Source organism: Triticum dicoccoides, chromosome 5B (genome assembly GCF_002162155.2).
Source record: "Triticum dicoccoides isolate Atlit2015 ecotype Zavitan chromosome 5B, WEW_v2.0, whole genome shotgun sequence".
Classification (NCBI taxonomy): domain Eukaryota; kingdom Viridiplantae; phylum Streptophyta; class Magnoliopsida; order Poales; family Poaceae; genus Triticum; species Triticum dicoccoides.
In genome coordinates this window covers 99,091,460-99,115,913 of record NC_041389.1, presented here as the reverse complement: position 1 = coordinate 99,115,913, position 24,454 = coordinate 99,091,460, and the positions used below count along the sequence as shown (strand labels likewise).

Here is a 24,454-nt window from a genome sequence, read left to right as displayed (position 1 = left end):
TGTTGTCGGCCTTCTTGTCCGCTAAGTATTTGGGGCAGTTCCGCTTCCAGTGACCCTTCCCTTTGCAATAAAAGCACTCAGTTTCAGGCTTGGGTCCATTCTTTGACTTTTTCCCGGTAACTGGCTTACCGGGCGCGGCAACATCCTTGCCGTCCTTCTTGAAGTTCTTCTTACCCTTGCCTTTCTTGAACTTGGTGGTTTTATTGACCATCAACACTTGATGTTCCTTTCTGATTTCTACCTCTGCTAACTTCAGCATTGAAAATACTTCAGGAATAGTTTTCACCATCCCCTGCATATTGTAGTTCATCACAAAGCTCTTGTAGCTCGGTGGGAGCAACTGAAGAATTCTGTCAATGACCGCCTTGTCCGGGAGGTTAATGTCCAGCTGGGACAGGCGGTTGTGCAACCCAGACATTTTGAGTATGTGCTCACTGACAGAACTATTTTCCTCCATCTTACAACTATAGAACTTGTCGGAGACTTCATATTTCTCGACCCGGGCGTGAGCTTGGAAAACCATTTTCAGCTCCTCGAACATCTCATATGCTCCGTGTTGCTCAAAACGCTTTTGGAGCCCCGGTTCTAAGCTGTAAAGCATGCCGCACTGAACGAGGGAGTAATCATCAGCACGTGTCTGTCAAACGTTCAAATCATCTTGCAGTGCTGGGAGAGCAGGTGGGTCACCTAACGGTGCTTCAAGGACATATGCTTTCTTGGCAGCTATGAGGATGATCCTCAGGTTCCGGACCCAGTCCGTATAGTTGCTGCCATCATCTTTCAGCTTGGTTTTCTCTAGGAACGCGTTGAAGTTCATGTTGACATGAGCGTTGGCCATTTGATCTACAAGACATTTTTGCAAAGATTTTAGACTAAGTTCATGATAATTAAGTTCATCTAATCAAATTATTTAATGAACTCCCACTCAGATTAGACATCCCTCTAGTCATATAAGTGTTACATGATCCGAGTCGACTAGGCCGTGTACGATCATCACGTGAGACGGACTAGTCATCATCGGTGAACATCTCCATGTTGATCGTATCTTTCATACGACTCATGTTCGACCTTTCGGTCTCTTGTGTTCCGAGGCCATGTCTGTACATGCTAGGCTCGTCAAGTTAACCTAAGTGTTTTGCATGTGTAAATCTGTCTTACACCCGTTGTATGTGAACGTTAGAATCTATCACACCCAATCATCACGTGGTGCTTCAAAACAACGAACTATCGCAACGGCGCACAGTTAGGGGGAACACTTTCTTGAAATTATTATGAGGGGTCGTCTTATTTACTACCATCATTCTAAGTAAACAAGATGCAAAAACATGATAAACATCACATGCAATCAAATAGTAGTGACATGATATGGCCAATATCATATAGCTCCTTTGATCTCCATCTTCGTGTTCCATGATCATCTTCGTCACCGGCATGACACCATGATCTCCATCATCATGATCTCCATCATCGTGTGTCCATGAAGTTGCTCGCCAACTATTACTTCTACTACTATAGCTAACGGTTTAGCAATAAAGTAAAGTAATTACATGGCGTTAAATCATTGACACGCAGGTCATACAATAATTAAGACAACTCCTATGGCTCCTGCCGGTTGTCATACTCATCGACATGCAAGTCGTGATTCCTATTACAAGAACATGATCTCATACATCACAATATATCATTCATCATTCATCACAACTTTTGGCCATATCACATCACAAAGCAATTGCTGCAAAAACAAGTTAGACGTCCTCTAATTGTAGTTGCATCTTTTACGTGGCTGCAATATGGTTCTAGCAAGAACGTTTTCTTACCTACGAAAAAACCAAAACATGATTTGTCAACTTCTATTTACCCTTCATAAGGACCCTTTTCATCGAATCCGCTCCAACTAAAGTGGGAGAGACAGACACCCGCTAGCCACCTTATGCAACTAGTGCATGTCAGTCGGTGGAACCTGTCTCACGTAAGCGTACGTGTAAGGTCGGTCCGGGCCGCTTCATCCCACAATACTGCTAAAGCAAAATAAGACTAGTAGTGGCAAGAAAGTTGACAACATCTACGCCCACAACCGATTTGTGTTCTACTCGTGCAAAGAGAACTACGCATAGACCTAGCTCATGATGCCACTGTTGGGGAACGTTGCATAAAATAAAAAAATTCCTATGTTCACCAAGATCAATCTATGAGTTCATCTAGCAACGAGAGAGGGGAGTGCATCTACATACCCTTGTAGATCGCAAGTGGAAGCGTTCAAGAGAAACAAGGTTGAGGGAGTCGTACTCGTCGTGATCCGAATCACCGGAGATCCTAGCGCCGAACGGACGGCACCTTCGTGTTCAACACACGTACGGTCAGCGTGACGTCTCCTTCTTCTTGATCCAGCAAGGGGGAAGGAGAGGTTGATGAAGATCCAGCAGCACGACGGCGTGGTGGTGAATGCAACAGGGATCCCGGCAGGGCTTCGCCAAGCGTCTGCGGGAGAGAGAGGTGTAGCAAGGGGGAAGGGAGGCGCCAAGTGCAAGGGTGCGGCTGCCCTCCCTCCCCCCTCTATATATAGGGTCCCCAGGGGGGCGGCCCTAGGAGATGGGATCTCCTAGGGGGGAGGCGGCTAGGGGGGTGGCTTGCCCCCCAAGGCAAGTGGAGGTGCCCCCCACCCTAGGGTTTCCAACCCTAGGCGCAGGGGGGCCCAAGGGGGGGCGCACCAGCCCGCCAGGGGCTGGTTCCCCTCCCCACTTCAGCCCACGGGGCCCTCCGGGATAGGTGGACCCCCGGGACCCTTCCGGTGGTCTCGGTACAATACCGGTGACCCCCGAAACTTTCCCGATGGCCGAAACAGCACTTCCTATATATAATTCTTTACCTCCGGACCATTCCGGAACTCCTCGTGACGTCCGGGATCTTATCCGGGACTCCGAACAACTTTCGGTTTGCTGCATACTAATATCTCTACAACCCTAGCGTCACCGAACCTTAAGTGTGTAGACCCTACGGGTTCGGGAGACACGTAGACATGACCGAGACGGCTCTCCGGCCAATAACCAACAGCGGGATCTGGATACCCATGTTGGCTCCCACATGCTCCTCGATGATCTCATCGGATGAACCACGATGTCGAGGATTCAAGGAACCCCGTATACAATTCCCTTTGTCAATCGGTATGTTACTTGCCCGAGATTCGATCGTCGCTATCCCAATACCTCGTTCAATCTCGTTACCGGCAAGTCACTTTACTCGTACCGTAATGCATGATCCCGTGACCAAACACTTGGTCACTTTGAGCTCATTATGATGATGCATTACCGAGTGGGCCCAGAGATACCTCTCCGTCATACGAAGTGACAAATCCCAGTCTCGATCCGTGTCAACCCAACAGACACTTTCGGAGATACCCATAGTATGCCTTTATAGTCACCCAGTTACGTTGTGACGTTTGGTACACCCAAAGCACTCCTACGGTATCCGGGAGTTACACGATCTCATGGTCTAAGGAAAAGATACTTGACATTGGAAAAGCTCTAGCAAACGAACTACACGATCTTGAGCTATGCTTAGGATTGGGTCTTGTCCATCACATCATTCTCCTAATGATGTGATCTCGTTATCAATGACATCCAATGTCCATAGTCAGGAAACCATGACTATCTGTTCATTAACGAGCTAGTCAATTAGAGGCTCACTAGGGACATGTTATGGTCTATGTATTCACACGTGTATTACGATTTCTGGATAATACAATTATAGCATGAATAAAAGACAATTATCATGAACAAGGAAATATTATAATAATCCTTTTATTATTGCCTTTAGGGCATATTTCCAACAGTTACTACATCTACTAGTTAGGAAAATTTAAAAACTTAAATTTGGACACGTTTTGCAAAAAGTGTAGGGAAAATGTAAAACGGCTATAACTTTTGCATACGATGTCAGAAAAAACGTATAATATATCAAAATGTTCAGCACAAAAATCCACAAAATTTTCAAGAAATATTAGTGTTACTAAATAATTATTTTAGTTTTTTTGAATTTTGGTCAAATCTGGTCAAACTATGGTCAAACTACTTATTCAAGAAATATTAGTGTTACTAAATAATTATTGTTTTTTAGAACAATAGTTTCAAACTCAAACAGTGAAATGTGTGACTTCATGTTCAAGCTAAATTCTTGAGGGTTAATAGGATTGACATCTTACTATTGTCAGGAAAACAACAAGTGCAGACTTGGAAACGAGGGGGAATAGAACCCGGAAGTTAAGCGTGCTCAGGCTGGAGTAGTGAGAGGATGGGTGACCGTCCGGGAAGTTAGATGATTTGGAATTATGAGGGGTGATTAGAGATTAGAGGTTAAACTGAGCAGTGATGAGGGGTGATTAGAGATTAGAGGTTAAAATAATTCAGAAATTTGAAATTCAAAAAACAAATTAAAAAATCATAAAAAATAAAAAAATCATAAAATTTCCTTTAGTACCGGTTGGTATTACCAACCGGGACTAAAGGTGGACCTCCAGGCAGCGGCCACATGGCCATCGCCAGAGCTGGCTAGCGCGCCCTTGGCGGTACCCGGGACAATAGGCCCTTTTTCTACTAGTGGCCATCGCCAGAGCTGGCTAGCGCGCCCTTGGCGGCACCCGAGCCCGTGACTCCCCTGCCTATTTAAGTGGCTCCCGCCCTCGCCCCTCCTCACCAGCCACTCCCTCTCACTCGCAGTAGCCGCCCGGACCTCTCAAATCATCACCAGAGCTCCTACTGCCCCTTCCATGGCCAAAACCTCGCTCTCTGCTCAAATCCGAGCAAGCCCGAGCTCCCCTCTCCATTCCACCACCACAAGATCACTTCACTATCTTCGGCGGAGCTTCCCACCCCATTCCCTCGACCATCGGCGCACCAGAGCCCCGACTCCATCATCGTCCGATGACCTCGCCTGCAGGTGTCAAAGTGGCCATCGCCTCGGCCCTTCTTGGAGGTCGTAGCCTACACCTCTAGATGTGCCGCTCCGCGCTGAGCTCATCCATGTGTAGAACTCCGTGGGAGATGGCCGGAGTCGCCGACAAACGCCGGCCGAGCCTCGCCTCTGCCCCGATCGCGCGCGGTTGAGAAGTTGAAGACGACGACCCCCCTGCCGGTGTGTGCCACTCGTCAACCTCAGCGCGTTGACCCCGCGGGCCCGCTGACGTGGATAAGTGGAGGCGCATTCTGCCCGAAGGCGTTTTCATTTGCTGAAGACGTATTCTGGTGAGGCTTCAGGCCGAAATGCGCTTTCACTTCTCTGGAAGCGTATTTCAGCAAATGCGTGTTCTGTTTTTCAGTCAGGGGCCCGTTTGTGAAGACTTTTCTTACATATAGGTCCCTCACAGAAAAACCATCATATCTTTTCACTCCCTACTCCAAATGAGGTGATTCCAAAGCCCACTTCTTCGTCTCGTCGAGCCGTTATGATGGGATCATTTTCACCATGTGCTAACATCCTGAAAATGGCCATTTTCCCCTGCCCATATTCAGCCCCCTTCGAGAGAGAACGTTTTCCAGCGATTCTTTCCGCGAGCTTCTTGCACTTCTTCCCGGTGAATCCATCCACCCCAGGCAAGCCACACCCTCCATTTGCATGATTGCAATGCAATGTCATGGTTTAATTAATTAAACTTATTTAAAATATTGCATTAGGTATGTATGATCTGTTCATGGCATTTCTTGGAGTTGTTTTGATCTTGTTATTGCCATGATGTTGCTTGGAGTTCTAGGACTAATAGTTTGCAGCTTATGAGGATGACACGTGCCATTGGATTATTAGTGGCTTATATTATTTTTATGATGGTATTGGATATTATGCGTGTTGGGGATCGTTGCAGAAATTAAAAAAATTCTACGCATCACCAAGATCAATCTATGGAGAGACTAGCAATGAGAGAGAGGGGAGTGCATCTTCATACCCTTGAAGATCGCGATGCGGAAGCGTTACAAGAACGTGGATGAGGGAGTTGTACTCGCGGCGATTCAAATCGCGGAAGATCCGATCTAACACCGAACGGACGGGGCCTCCGTGTTCAACACACGTACAGCCCGGGGACGTATCCTCCTTCTTGATCCAGCAAGGAGAGAGAAGAAGTTAAGGGAAAGCTCCGGCAGCATGACGGCGTGGTGGTGGAGCTTGCAGTTCTCCGGCAGGGCTTCGCCAAGCACTACGAAGGAGGTGGTGGTGTTGGAGAGGGGGAGGGCTGCGCCAGGGGCAAGCGTGCAACTCACATGCGCCTCCCCACTATATATACGGGTGGAGGGGGCTAGTTTCTTGCCCTTCAAGTCCATTGGGATGTTGGCAAAGGTGGGAGGAAAGAAATCCCATCATTTCCTTCCCCACCGATTGTTATCCCCCCTTTTTAGGGATCTTGATCTTATCCCTTTGGGATATGATCTTATTCCTTCTAAGGGGGGTCTTGGTGCGCCTTGAACAGGGGTGTGGGGCCTTGCCCCCACTACCCACGTTCATGTGGGTCCCCCATGTAGGTGGGCCCCTCTCCGAAACCTTCTAGAACCTTCCTAGTACAATACCAAAAAATCCCGAACTTTTTCCAGTGGCCAAAATAGGACTTCCCATATATAAATCTGTACCTCCGGACCATTCCGGAACTCCTCGTGACATCCGGGATCTCATCCGGGACTCCGGACAACATTCCATAACTGCACACTAATTCCCATAACAACTCTAGCGTCACCGAACCTTACGTGTGTAGACCCTACGGATTTGGGAATCATGCAGACATGACCGAGACAGCTCTCTGGCCAATAACCAATGGCGGGATCTGGATACCCATGTTGGCTCCCACATGTTCCACGATGATCTCATCGGATGAACCACTATGTCGGGGGATTCAATCAATCCCGTATACAATTTCCTTTGTCAATCGGTACGTTACTTGCCCGAGATTCGATCGTTGGTATCCCAATACCTCGTTCAATCTCGTTACCGGCAAGTCACTTTACTCGTTCCGTAATACATGATCCCGTGACTAACTACTTAGTCACATTGATCTCATTATGATGATGCATTACTGAGTGGGCCCAGAGATACCTCTCCGTCATACGGAGTGACAAATCCCAGTCTCGATTCGTGCCAACACAACAGACACTTTCGGAGATACCTGTAGTGTACCTTTATAGCCTCCCAGTTATGTTGTGACATTTGGTACACCCAAGGCATTCCTACGGTATCCGGGAGTTGCACAATCTCATTATCTAAGGAAATGATACTTGACATTAGAAAACCTTTTAGCAAATGAACTACACGATCTTGTGCTATGCTTAGAATTGGGTCTTGTCCATCACATCATTCTCCTAATGATGTGATCCTGTTATCAATGACATCCAATGTCCATGGTCAGGAAACCATGACCATCTGTTGATCAACGAGCTAGTCAACTAGAGGCTCACTAGGGACATGTTGTGGTCTATGTATTCACACATGTATTACGGTTTCCAGTTAATACAATTTTAGCATGAACAATAGACAATTATCATGAATAAGGAAATACAATAATAACCATTTTATTATTGCCTCTAGGGCAGATTTCCAACAGTCTTCCACTTGCACTAGAGTCAATAATCTAGTTCACATCATTATGTGATTCAGTGATTGTAATGAATCCAACACCCATTGGGTTTGATCATATCTTGCTTGTGAGAGATGTTATTAGTCAACGGGTCTGAATCTTTCAGATCGGCGTGTGTTTTACAAATCACTATGTCATCTCCTAGGAATCCAGTCTACTACTCAAAGTCATCCAGATTAGTGTCAAAGTTTGCATCGGCGTAACCCTTTACGGCGAACTCTTTTACCACCTCCATAATCGAGAAAATTCCTTAGTCCACTAGTTACTAAGGATAACCTTGACCGTTGTCCTGTGATCCATTCCTAGATCACACTTGTACTCCTTGACTGACTCATGGCAAGGCACACTTTAGGTGCGGTACACAGCATAGCATACTGTGGAGCCTACATCTATAGCATAGGGAACGACCTTCGTCCTTTCTCTCTTTTTTGCCGTGGTCAGGTCGTGAGTCTTACTCAATACTCACACCTTATAACACAGCCAAGAACTCCTTTGCCGATCTATTTTGAACTCCTTCAAAATCTTGTCATGGTGCATATTCATTTGAAAGTACTATCAAGCGATTTTGATCTATCCTTATAGATCTTGATGCTCAATGTTCAAGTAGCTTAATCCAGGTTTTCCATTGAAAAACACTTTTCAAATAACCCTATATGCTTTCTAGAAATTTTACATCTTTTCCGATCAACAATATGTCAACAACATATACTCATCAAAAATGCTATAGTGCTCCCACTCACTTCTTTGGAAATACAAGTTTCTCATAAACTTTGTATGAACCCAAAATCTTTGATCATCTCATCAAAGCGGATATTCCAACTCCGAGATGCTTACTCCACTCCTTAGAAGGATTGCTGGAGCTTTGCATACTTGTTAGCATCTTTTAGGATTGACAAAACCTTTTGGTTGTATCACATACAACCTTTCCTCAAGAAAATCATTGAGGAAACAATGTTTTGACATCCTATCTGCAAGATTTCATAAATAATGCAGGAACTGCTAATATAATTTCAACAGACTCTTAGCATCGCTACGAGTGATAAAGTCTCATCGTAGTCAACTCCTTGAACTTGTCAGAAAACATCTTAGCGACAAGTCGAGCTTTCTTAATGGTGACACTTACCATCATTGTCCGTCTTCCCTTTTAAAATCCATCTGTACCCAACAGCCTTACGACCATCAAGTAGTTCTTCCAAAGTCTACACTTTGTTTTATACATGGATCCTCTCTCGGATTTTATGATCTCGAGCCATTTGTCGGAATCCGGGCCCACCATCGCTTCTCCACGGCTCGTATGTTCATTGTTGTCTAGCAACATGACCTCCAAGATAGGATTACCATACCACTCCGAAGCAGTACGCGTCCTTGTCGACCTACGAGGTTTGGTAATGACTTGATCCTAAGTTTCATGATCACTATCATCAGCTTCCACTCCAACTGGTGTAGGCGCCACAGGAACAACTTCATGTGCCCTGCTATAGATTGGTTGAAGTGATGGTTCAGCAACCTCATCAAGTCTCCACCATCCTCCCACTCAATTCTTTCAAGAGAAACTTTTCCTCGAGAAAGGACCCGTTTCTAGAAACAATCACTTTTGCTTCCGGATCTGAAATAGGAGGTATACCCAACTGTTTTGGGTGTCCCATGAAGATGCATTTATCTGCTTTGGGTTTGAACTTATCAGGCTAAAACTTTTCCACATAAGCTTCGCAGCGCCAAACTTTTAAGAAATGACAGCTTAGGTTTCTCTAAACCATAGTTCATACGATGTCATCTCAACGGAATTATGTGGTGCCCTATTTAAAGTGAATACGGTTGTCTCTAATGCCTAACCCATAAATGATAGTGGTAATTCGATAAGAGACATCATGGTATGCACCATATCCAATAGGGTGCATTTATGATGTTCGGACACACCATCACACTATGGTGTTCCAGGCGGTATTAGTTATGAAACAATTTCCACAAGGTCTTAATTGTGTACCAAACTCGTAACTCAGATATTCATCTCTATGATCATATCATAGACATTTTATCCTCTTTCCACGATGATCTTCAACTTCACTCTGAAATTGCTTGAACCTTTCAATAATTCAGACTCGTGTTTCATCAAGTAAATATACTTAGAATCTACTCAAATCATCTGTGAAGTAAGAGCATAACGATATTCACTGTGTGCCTCAGCACTCATTGGATTACACACATCAAATGTATTACTTCCAACAAGTTGCTCTCTTGTTTCATCTCACTGAAAAATGAGGCCTTTCAGTCATCTTGCCCATGTGGTGTGATTTGCATGTCTCAAGTGATTCAAAATCAAGTGAGTCCAAACGATCCATCTGTATGGAGTTTCTTCATGCATATATACCAATAGACATCGTTCGCATGTCTCAATCTTTTCAAAAACGAGTGAGTCCAAAGATCCATTAACATGGAGCTTCTTCATGCGTTTTATACCAATATGACTCAAGTGGCAGTGCCACAAGTATGTGGTACTATCATTACTATCTTATATCTTTTGACATGAACATGTGTATCACTACGATCGAGATTCAATAAACCATTCATTTTAGGTGCAAGACCATTGAAGGCATTATTCATATAAACAGAGTAACCATTATTCTCTTTAAATGAATAACCATATTGTGATAAACAGAATCCAATCATGTCTATGCTCAACGCAAACACCAAATAACAATTATTTAGGTTTAACACCAATCCCGATGGTAGAGGGAGTGTGCGATGTTTGATAACATCAACCTTGGAAATACTTCCAACACATATCGTCACCTCGCCTTCAGCTAGTCTCCGTTCATTCCGTGGCCTTTTATTTTGAGTTACTAACACTTAGCAACCAAACCGGTATCTATTACCCTGGTGCTACTAGGAGTACTAGTAAAGTACACATTAATATAATGTATATCCAATATACTTTTGTCGACCTTGCCAGCCTTCTCATCTACCAAGTATCTAGGGTAGTTCTGCTCCAGTGACTGTTCCCTCATTACAGAAGCACTTAGTCTCGGGTTTGGGTTCAAACTTTGGGTTTCTTCACTAGAGCAGCAACTGATTAGCCGTTTCATGAAGTATCCCTTCTTGCCCTTGCCCTTGAAACTAGTGGTTTCACTAACCATCAACAATTGATGCTCCTTCTTGATTTCTACTTTCGCGGTGTCAAACATCGGGAATAGATCAAGGATCATCATATCTATCCCTGATATGTTATAGTTCATCACGAAGCTCTAGTAGCTTGGTGGCAATGACTTTGGACAACCATCACTATCTCTTAAGGAAGAATAACTCCCACTCGATTCAAGTGATTGTAGTACTCAGAAAATCTGAGCACATGCTCAACGATTGAGCTTTTCTCCCTTAGTTTGCAGGCTTAAGAAACTCGTTAGAGGTATCATACCTCTTGACATGGGCACGAGCCTGAAATCCCAATTTCAGCCCTTTGTACATCTCATGTGTTCCACGACGTTTCAAAAATCGTCTTTGGTGCCTCAATTCTAAACCGTTTAACATTACTGAACTATCACTTAGTCATCAAAACGTGTATGTCAGATGTTCGCAACATCCACAGACGATGTTCGAGGTTCAGCACACCGAGCGGTGCATTAAGGACATAAGCTTTCTGCGTAGCAATGCAGACAATCCTCAGTTTACGGACCTATTCCACATAATTGCTACTATCAACTTTCAACTAAATTTTCTCTAGGAACATATCTAAAACAGTAGAACTAAAGCGCAAGTTACGACATAATTTGCAAAGACCTTTTGACTATGTTCATGATAATTAAGTTCATCTAATTTAATGAACTCCCACTCAGATGGACATCCCTCTAGTCATCTAAGTGATACATGATCCAAGTCAACTAGGTCGTGTCCGATCATCACGTGAGACGGCCTAGTCATCATCGGTGAACATCTTCATGTTGATCGTATCTACTATACAACTCATGTTCGACCTTTCGGTCTCTTGTGTTCCGAGGCCATGTCTGTACATGCTAGGCTCGTCAAGTCAACCTAAGTGTTGTGCATGTGTAAATCTGGCTTACACCCGTTGTATGCGAACGTTAGAATCTATCACACCCGATCATCACGTGGTGCTTTGAAACAACGAACTTTCGCAACGGTGCACAGTTAGGGGGAACACTTTCTTGAAATTTTATGAGGGATCATCTTATTTATGCTACCGTCGTTCTAAGAAAATAAGATGTAAACATGACAAACATCACATGCAAATCATAAAGTGACATGATATGGCCAATATCATCTTGCGCCTTTGATCTCCATCTTGAGGCACGGCATGATCACCTTCGTCACCGGCATGACACTATGATCTCTATCATCCTCCATCATCGTGTCTTCATGAAGTTGTCTTGCCAACTATTACTTCTACTACTATGGCTAACGGTTTAACAATAAAGTAAAGTAATTACATGGCGTTATTCAATGACACACAGGTCATACAATAAATTAAGACAACTCCTATGGCTCCTGCCGGTTGTCATACTCATCGACATGCAAGTTGTGATTCCTATTACAAGAACATGATCAATCTCATACATCACATATATCATTCATCACATTCTTTTGGCCATATCACATCACATAGAATACCCTGCAAAAACAAGCTAGACGTCCTCTAATTGTTGTTGCATGTTTTACATGGCTGCTATGGGTTTCTAGCAAGAACGTTTCTTACCTACACAAAAGCCAAAACGGTGATATGCCAATTGCTATTTACCCTTCATAAGGACCCTTTTCATCGAATCCGATCCCACTAAAGTGGGAGAGACTCGCACCCGCTAGCCACCTTTATGCAACTAGTGCATGTCAGTCGGTGGAACCTGTCTCACGTAAGCGTACGTGTAAGGTCAGTCCAGGCCGCTTCATCCCACGATGTCGTCGAATCAAGATAAGACTAGTAACGGCAAGTAAATTTACAAAATCGACGCCCACAACAACTTGTGCTCTACTCGTGCATAGAAACTACGCATAGACCTAGGTCATGATGCCACTGTTGGGGATCGTTGCAGAAAGTAAAAAAATTCTATGCATCACCAAGATCAGTCTATGGAGAGACTAGCAACGAGAGAGAGGGGAGTGCATCTTCATACCCTTGAAGATCGTGATGCGGAAGCGTTACAAGAACGCGGATGAGGGAGTCGTACTCGCGGCGATTCAAATCACGGAAGATCCGATCTAACACCGAACGGACGGCGCCTCCGCATTCAACACACGTACAGACCGGGGACGTATCCTCCTTCTTGATCCAGCAAGGAGAGAGGAGAAGTTGAGGGGGAGCGCCGGCAGCACGACGGTGTGGTGGTGGAGCTTGCAGTTCTCCGGCAGGGCTTCGCCAAGCACTACGGAGGAGGAGGTGGTGTTGGAGAGGGGGAGGGCTGCGCCAGGGGCAAGGGTGCAACTCCCATGCGCCTCCCCACTATATATAGGGGTGGAGGGGGCTGGTCTCTTGCCCTTCAAGTCCATTGGGGCGTTGGCAAAGGTGGGAGGAAAGAAATCCCATCATTTCCTTCCCCAGCGATTGTTATCCCCCCTTTTTAGGGATCTTGATCTTATCCCTTTGGGATATGATCTTATTCCTTCTAAGGGGGGATCTTGGTGCGCCTTGACCAGGGGTGTGGGGCCTTTCCCCCACTACCCATGTTAATGTGGGTCCCCCATGCAGGTGGGCCCCACTCCGGAACCTTCTAGAACCTTCCCGGTACAATACCAAAAAATCCCGAACATTTTCCGGTGGCCAAAATAGGACTTCCCATATATAAATCTTTACCTCCGGACCATTCCGGAACTCCTCGTGACGTCCGGGATCTCATCCGGGACTCCGAATAACATTCCGTAACTGCACACTAATTTCCATAACAACTCTAGCGTCACCGAACCTTAAGTGTGTAGACCCTACGGGTTCGGGAATCATGCAGACATGACCGAGACAGCTCTCTAGCCAATAACCAACAGCGGGATCTGAATACCCATGTTGGCTCCCACATGTTCCATGATGATCTCATCGGATGAACCACTATGTCGGGGATTCAATCAATCCTGTATATAATTCCCTTTGTCAATCGGTACATTACTTGCCCGAGATTCGATCGTCGGTATCCCAATACCTCGTTCAATCTCATTACCGGCAAGTCACTTTACTCGTTCTGTAATGCATGATCCCGCGACTAACTACTTAGTCACATTGAGCTCATTATGATGATGCATTACTGAGTGGGCCCAGAGATACCTCTCCGTCATACAGAGTGACAAATCCCAGTCTCGATTCGTACCAAACCAACAGACACTTTCGGAGATACCTGTAGTGTACCTTTATAGCCTCCAAGTTACGTTGTGACATCTGGTACACCCAAGGCATTCCTACGGTATCCGGGAGTTGCACAATCTCATGGTCTAAGGAAATGATACTTGACATTAGAAAAGCTTTTAGCAAACGAACTACACGATCTTGTGCTATGCTTAGGATTGGGTCTTGTCCATCACATCATTCTCCTAATGATGTGATCCCGTTATCAATGACATTCAATGTCCATGGTCAGAAAACCATGACCATCTGTTGATCAACGAGCTAGTCAACTAGAGGCTTACTAGGGACATGTTGTGGTCTATATATTCACACATGTATTACGGTTTCCAGTTAATACAATTATAACATGAACAATAGACAATTATCATGAACAAGGAAATACAATAATAACCATTTTATTATTGCCTCTAGGGCATATTTCCAACAATGCGTTGGAGTATTATTTTGGATATGATGCTATCATGTGGATCTTAGGTTGATATCTTGATATTGTTATTGGATTAGTAGCATCATAGTACTTGGATTCATCATGATAGTAGTGATATGTTGCCCTTGGAGTATTTTGATATGATGATAGTATGCTCTGCTCCCAACGGAATTAATATGTACTTCGACCTAGTAGTAACCCATGCTCCTAACTCGAAGCACAGATGTGCTTCCAACCTGAACTAAGTTGTACCCCACCCAGTATTAACATGTGCCCCCGCCCAGTACTAACATGTACCCTCAGTGTGAAACATAGTTTATGCTCCCGCATGAAACACATTTGTACTCCATGAAAAACATTTTAAAAGACCTAGAGAAAACGACACAACAATCGAGAACCTGGAAAAACCCGAGAAAACACACAAAAGAACCAAGCAAAAAACAAAAAAAGCTCCTGTGTGAGGTGCTTCCAGCACGGGACATGTGGCGACAGCTGAACACAACACTTGAACCGCTCATGTGCTCTCATGGGACAGGAACACCCCTGATTAGTTCCTCCCAGGGAATAGGATGCTCTTGCCGGAGCGGGGCTCGATCGCATAACAGGTCGTTGTGATGAGACTGAGTGACGAAGCTGGCCTATGTGGCAACAAGAACTAGAGTCCTCTCACGGTTAAGGGTGTGATTGTCATAGCTGCAACTTTCACAATTGTAGCTCCAACGATTCCGGCTGGAAGAAGCATAAAAAATGCACGAGAAAATCATAAAATGTTCCTGAATTCGATAAATGTTGATGATTTTGAAAAATGTTTGCGGATTCCAAAAAAGTTTGTGATTTTGAAAAAACAAATTCACATAATCAAAAGAAGTTTACGATTTTGAAGAAAAAGTTCTGGAATATAGAATGTTCATGATTTTGACAAAATGTTCGCATATTCAAAGAATGTTTGTGAAATTTTGATGATTTTTTTCTAAATGTTCACGAATTTTAAAAATCATTCCACAACAGTTTTCAAAAAACTCTTCACTGATTCAAAAAAAATGTTTGTCAAAACATAAAAAATGCTCGTGAATTTTATATTTTCTCAGATATCCAAAAATTCATCGATTCAAAAAAGTTCATGAGTTCCAATAAAATTTTGAAAATTTCAATTTTATTTTACAAATTTTGAAAATGGTCACCGTCTTAAAATTTGTTCACGAATTTTAAAAATGTTCGCAATTAAAAAGTGCTCACAATTTCATTCTAAAAATGTTCATGATTTCAAAAACTATTTGCGGTACTAAAAAATGGTCACGAATTTGAAAGATGTTCATAAAATTTAAAAGGAAAATAAAAACAAAAAAGGAAATATAAGAAAAGGCAACAAACCTCCATCCCATAATATAAGATGTTACTACATCCAATACGTGAGTATATTGGATGTAATAAGATCTTTTATTATGGGGTGGAGGGAGTGAAAAGGAAAGAAAAAAATTAAAAAAATTAAAAAGTGAAAAATGAAAAAAAATAGAGAAAAGGACAAAAATAGAAAAAACTAAAATAAAAATTGGGACGTTTTGGAATCTTCCCAAAACCGGAAAGGTTCTAGGTGGGCTGGCCCCAGTGTACACGCCAAATAGGACCTGAGGAGCACACGGAGCGGGAGAGAAAGGCCCGGCACCTGGCCCAGGGAGTGAGGCCCAAATCCTTCGCTAACTTTAGTGTTGCACTTCTCGAAGGCGGCCCAAGGTGACCCAGGGCTTTGTCGTTGCCGGCATGGCTCCGCCATTGCCTACATCTATACATATGGTACAAGATTGAACCCCCCTTCCATCCCACTCATTGGCGCCCAACATGGCCTTCCGAGACGCGGGGGAGAGGAGCCCGAGGAAGAGACGTGGGTGGAAGGAAAGATAAACTTGTGATGGTCATTTGGTCCGCCACTCCATTTTTAGTGGCCACATCTGGCCATGAAGTTTAGTTCTGACAATGTCAGCTATAGGTCGGAAAGAAATTAGCATGCTAATAAATGTCTTGGACTCTTGGTTGGTGAATGAATGACTAAATTTGTGTGGTAGTCCGACACCTCAATGGAGTATTACCAGGTACTAGGAGTATTAAATTTCTTTGACTGCGACGAGAAATAATCTATGCTCCCGCAATAAACACATTTGTGCTCCATGTGAGAGCACACGTGTGCTGCATGAAAAACAATTTTCAAAAACCTAGAGAAAACAACACAAAAATCAAGAATCTGAAAAAAAGACCCTAGAAAAGCGAAAGAATCGAGCAAAAAACAAAAAAAAGCTCTTGTGCAAGGTGCTTCCTACACAGGACATGTGACGGCGGCTGAACGCACCACTTGAAATGCTCGTGTGCTCTCATGGGCCAGTAACACCCGTGATTAGTTGCTCCCAAGGAATAGGATTCTCTTACCGAGTAGGGCTCGAGCGCATGACAGACCGTTGTGATTAGACTTAGCGATGACGCTGGCCTAGGTGGCCACAAGAACTAGAGTCATCTCACTGTTAAGGGTGCGATTGTCATAGCTACAACTTTCACAACTGTAGCTCCAACGATTTCTGCTGGAAGAAGCATAAAAATAGTACGAGAAAATCATAAAATGTTCTCGAATTCAAAATATGTTGATGATTTTGAAAAATGTTCAGGAAATCATGAAATGTTAATGGATCAAAACAAAGTTTGTGATTTTGAAAAAAATGGTCACATAATCAAAAAGTGTTTATGATTTTGAAAAAAATGTTCTGGAAATAAAAAATGTTCATGATTTTGAAAAAATGTTTGCACATTCATAGAATGTTCGTGAATTTGAACAAATGTTTGCGAAATGTTGATGAAAATTTTAAAAAATGTTCACAAAATTTAAAAATGATTTCCCTATTATTTTTAGAATATCTTCACTGATTCAAAAAAATGTTCTTCAAAACAAAAAATGTTCATATTTTAAAAATTGCCCCCAAAATTTTAAAAACTGATCGATTCAAACACATGAGTTCCAATAAAATGTTGAAAATTTCAAAAAATGTTTACAAATTCTAAAAATGTTCACCATCTTAGGATTCGTTCGTGAATTTTAAAAATGTTCGCAATTAAAATGTTCTCACGATTTCAAAAATAAAGTTCAAGGATTCTGGAAATGTTCATGATTTAAAAATAGTTCACGGTTTCTAAAAACTGTTCACGAATTTGAAATATGTTCATAAAATTTAAAAGGGAAGTTAAAAAGTAAAAAAAGGAAATATAAGAAAAAAGAAGAATGAACTCCCATCCCATAATATAAGATGTCATTACATCCAATATGTGAGTACAGTATATTGGATGTATTAAGATTTTTTATTATGGGAAGGAGGGAGTAAAAAGGAAAGGAAAATGAGTGAAAAAATGGAAAAAGAGAGAATATAACAAAAATACAAAAAGCAGAAAACTGAAAAAACAAGAAAAAAGAAACTAGTCTTGGAAAGTTCTGGAATCTTAAGTTAACACGCTAATAAATGTGTTGGACTCTTGGTTGCTTGGTGAATGAATGACTAAACTTGCGTGGTAGTCCGACTGACACCTCCATGGAGTACCAGGTACTAGCTAGGAGTATTAAATTTCTTTGACTGCGACGAAAAACAATCTCGGTTCACATGCGTTGTGCAGGTTTGATTGTGATATATCAGAGCATCTTACACCCAGCGTCTTATTTCACATTGTCTATCTTCACATTAGAGTTCTAGTTTGGAGGTCACTCAAACTCACAACTTTCCTCTTATTGGTTTCTCTTCATTCACCACCTTCTCATGTGATGTTCTCTACTACAAGTCAATCTAGGATTAGAAGGATCTTTCTCTCACTTTCATGTTTGATTGTTTGTCAAGCATACATCTGCTTAGGGATGAGAGGGTTTGGGAATACATCTAGGCTTCATGGTTTGGCTGTTCACTAGAAGAGCAGCTTGCTATGCAAGCTGCTAGCTCAATCTTGTAGTATGATTCTGTATGATATGTCTGAGAGGGAGTATGATATGTCTGATTGTTGTCTCACATTCTCCTCTTAATTAAAAAATCGGTAGGGGCTTCTCCTCCTACTGGTCTAGTTTTTTTTTCTGAGAGGGAGCATCAAAATTTGGATAGACACCAATTCTTTGGTGTGCTCAGGCGCTCAGCCTCCAGCAGCTCAGCTCACTTGCCCGCCAACTTTTTTGGTGTGCTCGGAATAGTCAGCCAATTTGGTATGCCCACAATTTGACCGGGCTAGAACAGGCAGCATCCAAACAATCTCTACATTTCCCTCGATCTTAGTAACCAAAACAGAATATGTTAGCACTTGATTCTTGCTGTTGACGTTGTGATTGGCCATTTTGCCTGACAAATTTCTGAAATTACGAAACCCGGTATGTTTATGAATTGGAAATAACCATAAATACTAATTCTTACTTTGCAAAACCGGAGGAAAAAAAATGCATGTCATTCATTGAACTTATGCATAGAAAAGGAATAAAAAGATTTCCAGAGGCAGGCATCAGCGTAAGTGATCGCAGACATTTGCAACTGCGCGCTTCATATCATCACAGGTCTCACAAAAGCCACAACAGAATAACCAGAGCAGCCGCGAGAACCAGATCACTGCAACGAGCAATTAATTTCTCCTACTCGATCACCACTTGAAGAATCCACACAAGAAAGCGCGAGTTAAAATCAACAATTTTTCGCCGTCGATTAGCTGAGACAAGCCCTTGAGTAACATATGCACACTCAACTGGGACTAACTGGGAATCCACTTAGATTTAATAAAATTTCAAGTCAACTGAGCTTACATTGAAGAAAATTTCAGTGGAGTAAGTGCTATATGCGTACTACAAGCGGTGAAATACTCCTCTCTTGGTTCTGAAATCATAGCCGTGGCAGACGAATCAGGATGAACATTCACACGGCACGGCTTCACAACTAGTTCTACTGGTACACAAGCTACTCCCAGTTCAGCTCCCAGTTCATTTATTCTACTAGTACAAATTAAGGAGGATGCAACTAGGCTGGAACCTATATAGTTAGTCCAGCAGAACAAACCTGCCATCGACCTTGGTGAACACGTGGACAATCATCATCGCCTTACTCACGCCCTTAATCAGCTCGAAGACGCAGACGTGGCCCTCACGCAGCTTGTTGTCTCGGATGAACTTGGTCCAGGAACTGTAGCTGAAACCCTGTTTTTCCGGGTGGTAGTAGTACCTCGCACACCACGTCTCACTCCGGTTGGGCCTCAGGAGCAGGATTTCATGCGACCTTTCCACGAGATGCTTAGCTGCAAACTTCTCGGGGAAGGTCTGCATATATAGTACATAACATAAGCTATTAGTACAGAGAGTTTTGTCGCAGACGGTTCAAAAAGTCTATCAAAGATTGTTATCTAAACAATCTAGGTATTCCAGTCTGTGATTAGTCGAACAACTGAACTGACCAGCAAGTTGTTCTTGATTTTAACTTGATTCTTCCCCAGGATGGTGACGTATACCACATTGCCCTGTTGGATCAATGCTGACCTGAATATCTCTTCTAGCTCCTCGCTGGTCAGGCCCTTGGCATACTTTGAGTAGTAGTAGTTGGACTTGGACTCAGCATGTTTATGGTCACTCTCAGCTTCCTTGATCGCCTTGCCCTTAACAGGATAATCACACTTGTTTTGAGACTCGGGCTCTTTCCCTGTAAAAAAACAAACAAATGGGCATTCCAAAATGATCCGGTACAGAGACACTAGCTCAATATTGATTCCATGCTGTCTCAGGTTTATGCGTTAGCTGGCTATTAAAGAAAAGAAATCTACTTCTAAGCTGACTTATACATTCTTATCTCTAAGTTGGTGATCCTGAGCGGTGATTTTTCATGTCATATGTGCAGGTATGAATGTGTTCCATACTCACCTCGTAGGTGATGGCCTCCTTCAAGAGAATGAACAACCATTGTCATTTCACCAGCGCTTTTTGATACTTCGAATACACAAACATCACTTTCCCGCAACTCATTGTGGAGAGCGAAGCTTGACCAGCCAGCAGAAAGCATGCCTGAACCATCAGTGGTAACCTTCAAATTGTCTAACCATATGTTGCTCTTACGAGGATGGCAGAGTGTGATGAATTGGTCTTCATGTGGAAGGTATTTGGCAGCATAATCCTTGCAGATGACCTGTTAGAGATGAATGAATCATCTGGCTTTCAAATTATCGAAGATTATAATTTACGGAGAGCTACTATAATTTTAAAAATGCCAACATTAAAGAACAAATTTTGCAGGAGTCTCACTGAATCTGTAGAGGATACTCCATACGTACCAGAGATCCAGACAAACTTGTCTTGTTCATGGCTGTGATGTAGAATGGAATTACAGGCCTAACTTTCTTCACAAGCGCGTCGATTTGTGCCTTCTGAGCTGTAGTCAGATTGCACCCTGTTGCTAGGACATACCGAGGCTCGGTGGTTTCCGGAGGGCTGCCTGACTTCATGGTGTCCTCCGGAGATGTGACACCTTCAGCTGCACAACGCCGATCATCAAGGCATCAGTGAGTAATTACGGAATAGATACCAAGGTAAATGTACATGAAACCCTTCAATTCTTTACCTGATTTCGGTGAAGGAGAGTCCAACAGAGTCATCTTTTTAGTTTTCCTAGGGTTGTTATCACGCGATCCGCCGTCTCGACGCCTTGTTTCCTTCAGGAATAACTGATCATGAGATATACCCCTTTTTTGTACATTAGGAGTGTGGTTCATGACAATGCGGAATAATTCTTTCTCACAACCACTTGGGTCAAATATTAGGACTTTAAAGTGAGAGTTTCCAGTGTAACTGAACACCAGCAAGTCATGCTCTTTTAGTTCATAAGCACTGGCAAATGCTGCCCATCCAGATCTAAGGGTTATCTTGTTCAGATCATTGGTAACCTGAATGTTGTATACATTTCCATCAGGAGCTTCTAGCTTCATAACTTTAGAGATCCTGCCTCTGAAATTGTTCACAAATTTCTCTGGTATGTTCTGCAAAAACAAACAACAAAGCAATCAGCAAATTACATATGTTGATCAAGAAGATATTTCATCAGGACGGCCGGAAGGGCATTGATCATCCAGGGTCTTACCATTTCGTGACAGAAATCGCCAACCATGAACCTCAAGAAATGCTTCTGCCTATCATCCATGTGATGCCAATAGAAATGCACATTGCAGTGCTCGCACCTTCGATGGGACTCACTGTTGCTTGATCCACCATTCTGGCACCGTCTTTCACCCAGCAGCGATCGCTCAAGATGAGTATCTTTTTCTTGGGCATTAGGACCACAGTTCATGAGAACGTGGAACACTTCCTTCTCACAGCAACTTGCAAAATCAAATATCAGAACTTTGAAGTGAGAATCCCCGATGTACCTGAAGACCAGCAAGTAGCCCGCTTTTAGTTCGTAAAATCTGACAAATACCCCCCATCCAGACCCGAGGACTATCTTGTTTAGATCCTTGATAGCCTGAACATTGTATATGTTTCCATCAGGAGCTTCTAGCTTGATAACTTCAGAGATCTGACCTTTGAAATTCTGCACAAACTTCTGTGGAATGGCCTGCAGGAACAAGAAAACAACAAAATTATCATTCTGAGACTGGATAGCATTCCATATGAAGGAGAGAAAGGGTATCGATGCACCAGGACTTGCCAGTTTTTCTTGGAAATTGCCAACCATGCACTTGAAGAAATACTTCTGGGTATCATCCATATGACACCAATAGTAATGTGCATCGCAGCCCTCACATCTTTGAAAGGATTTGCTGCTGATGCTGTGACCACTCCTGTTACCTTGCTCATGGTCTTGATCCGGCGCCATGATAAATATAACTAAAAATGCTGGGGAGTCAAGGGAACAAGATACATCAGCCTAAAATATGAAGATGTAGTACTGTGTGTTATTATGAGAAGTCTGTTCTGACCTCACATCGATGCATCTATTTGATGCCAGATAAATCAAAGAAAGATGTCCCATACTGGAGCATGTTTTTTCAGGACAAACAGAAAGTAAAGTACGCACTTCAGGCGATCTATAGATTTAGCAAGTTTATGATCTACTAGTAGAAAGATAAGAAGCTTCTCTTATCTTTGCAAACAGCCAACACTTTTTTCAGAGTAAAATAGGAAGATGTTGTAACATGTGTTAATATCATTGTGTTAATATCATCAGTATGTTCCAACTTCACATGGATGCACATATTTCATGCCTGATAAATGAAAGAAAAATGTCTAAAACTAGAGCCGTTTTTTTTATTTCAGAACAAATAGAACGTAAGCTATGCACTTCAGTATCCTGCGTGCCACCATAAACATGATCTTAAGCTGCAGCATGTTTATGCCCTAAGGATGTAGAGAGTAGAAGGACCAGAAGGTTCTTACCTTTGCCAAGAGCCAATACTTCGGCAGAGAAGCAGCCAGAATGCCAAGGATGACCAAGCCCAGAGCAAAAGGGCTTACATATATGCAGATACACACCATATCGACTGATACCTGTGGGTCTTGTTCTTGTAGTGCCATCATATCTTGGGTCGAAAAAAGAGTCTCATTTTAAAAGATGTTCAGAAAGATGCAGATGAAAGCATGACACTTGTCTCCAATCGAGAACTTTTGAAATCTGAGCAGAAGGAATCTACTGAAATATGCTAGGATAAGTTTTCCTTTTTAGCAATTCCAAGGAGTAAAGGCCCAGAGAGTGTTGGAGTACAAGTTAGATTCTGTCGGTATCTTGTGGTGCAGTGCAGCCGAGCCTCCATAGCAAAAACGACAACATGGATCAAAACAAGGATGTTGCAAGAAATTCTGCATTGTAGCTTCGGTGCCAATGTTTCACTATTAGCTCAAAAACTACATCATTTATCACTCCAAGGAACAGAACAACAAATAACAAACAGAGCAGAAACTTGACCTGGATTGAACTATTGTTCTATCTGGAACACTATGAAGAAAAAAGAGGAGGTTTCACTTTACAGTGTCGAATCGAGTGAACAGAGCAAGGCACTGCTCATCTGCTGAAGCAGAGCAAGCCAGGTCTAATCAGCAAGAATCTTTCAGGGATGCCCTCGTTTCTAAAAAGGATAAGATCCGCCCGCCGCCTGCGCCGGTATCGGCCTCGGATAACCCAGCGCTAGCGTGACCGGGGGATTCGGTGCGGCGCCGCCTCGATGAGAGCGACTCCGCTGGCACGTGGAAGGCGGGAGCCGGCCTGTTCCCGGCCGCCACGGCGGCGGTAAGGGCCGGCGGGCTGCTCCAGGGCCCTGTATATACGGTACGGTCGGTTCGTATGCGTACGGTAGACCACATAGTTTCGGCTGAATTTGCTGCTCTTCTGGAAATCACGACACAAACAGCGTACATAGATAGAGTAGAAACAGCAGATCGTCTCTGATCGTTTTTCTCTCCCAGGCAGCTGGAACCCTAGCCGCCCCCAGGAGAGGCCGTCTTTCAGCATCGTCCTCCGGCGGCTCCCCTTCATCGATCATCTCGGTCGTCAGTGGCAGGGGGTCGCTGGATCCATGCGTGTGAATCGTTTTTATTTTTTTGTAGTCTAGATTTTTAGGTTGTTCATCATCTTTACTTCGGCGGCAACGATGACGACACTGAATAAAGATACTTCGAATCCTTCCCTGACGAGGCCATCGGTCCTATGGTTGGGGGTGGATTTGGAAACCAGTCTGTTCAAGTAATGATGGCGTGGCGGCGGCGGCAATCTGCATCCTCGTGGTGGACCTGTGTCCTCGGGCTCCGCCGTTGCAACGATGTTTGCTCCAGCGTGCGCGGAGCTTGGGAGGTAGTCCAGGAGCGGATGCAGATTGTGGTCTGCATCGACGACATCTGGAAAACGGAACGTGTGCTGGGTTCGTGATTCGTGGATGGCAATTATGGTTTTCTCCTTCGGCGTCTTAGTCGTGGTGCGGTGCCAGTGTAGTTCGATGGGGTGTTCGGAATGTTGTCCCGGTCTGATTTGTTCAACGACAATCGATTCACTTTTGGTGAGCCATCTTGGAGGTCCGTAAAGCTGTATATCAGCGATGGAGCCGCGTCGAGCTCGAGTGAGGA

General features: G+C 43.4%; 1 protein-coding gene across 1 annotated transcript; it reads right to left on the bottom strand.

Moving 5' to 3' along the window:
- Window positions 1-19,120: 19,120 nt before the first annotated feature.
- On the bottom strand, window positions 19,121-23,768 carry LOC119307590 (B3 domain-containing protein LOC_Os12g40080-like). Its single transcript, XM_037583667.1, has 8 exons — window positions 22,778-23,768; window positions 22,050-22,237; window positions 21,483-21,956; window positions 20,967-21,381; window positions 20,680-20,879; window positions 20,273-20,534; window positions 19,813-20,054; window positions 19,121-19,678 (listed from the first exon to the last, which is right to left on the bottom strand). The coding sequence occupies exons 2-8, from the start codon at window positions 22,215-22,217 to the stop codon at window positions 19,403-19,405; spliced, it is 2,037 nt and encodes a 678-aa protein (XP_037439564.1). The 5' UTR covers window positions 22,218-22,237; window positions 22,778-23,768; the 3' UTR covers window positions 19,121-19,402.
- Between the last annotated feature and the right edge of the window lie 686 nt (window positions 23,769-24,454).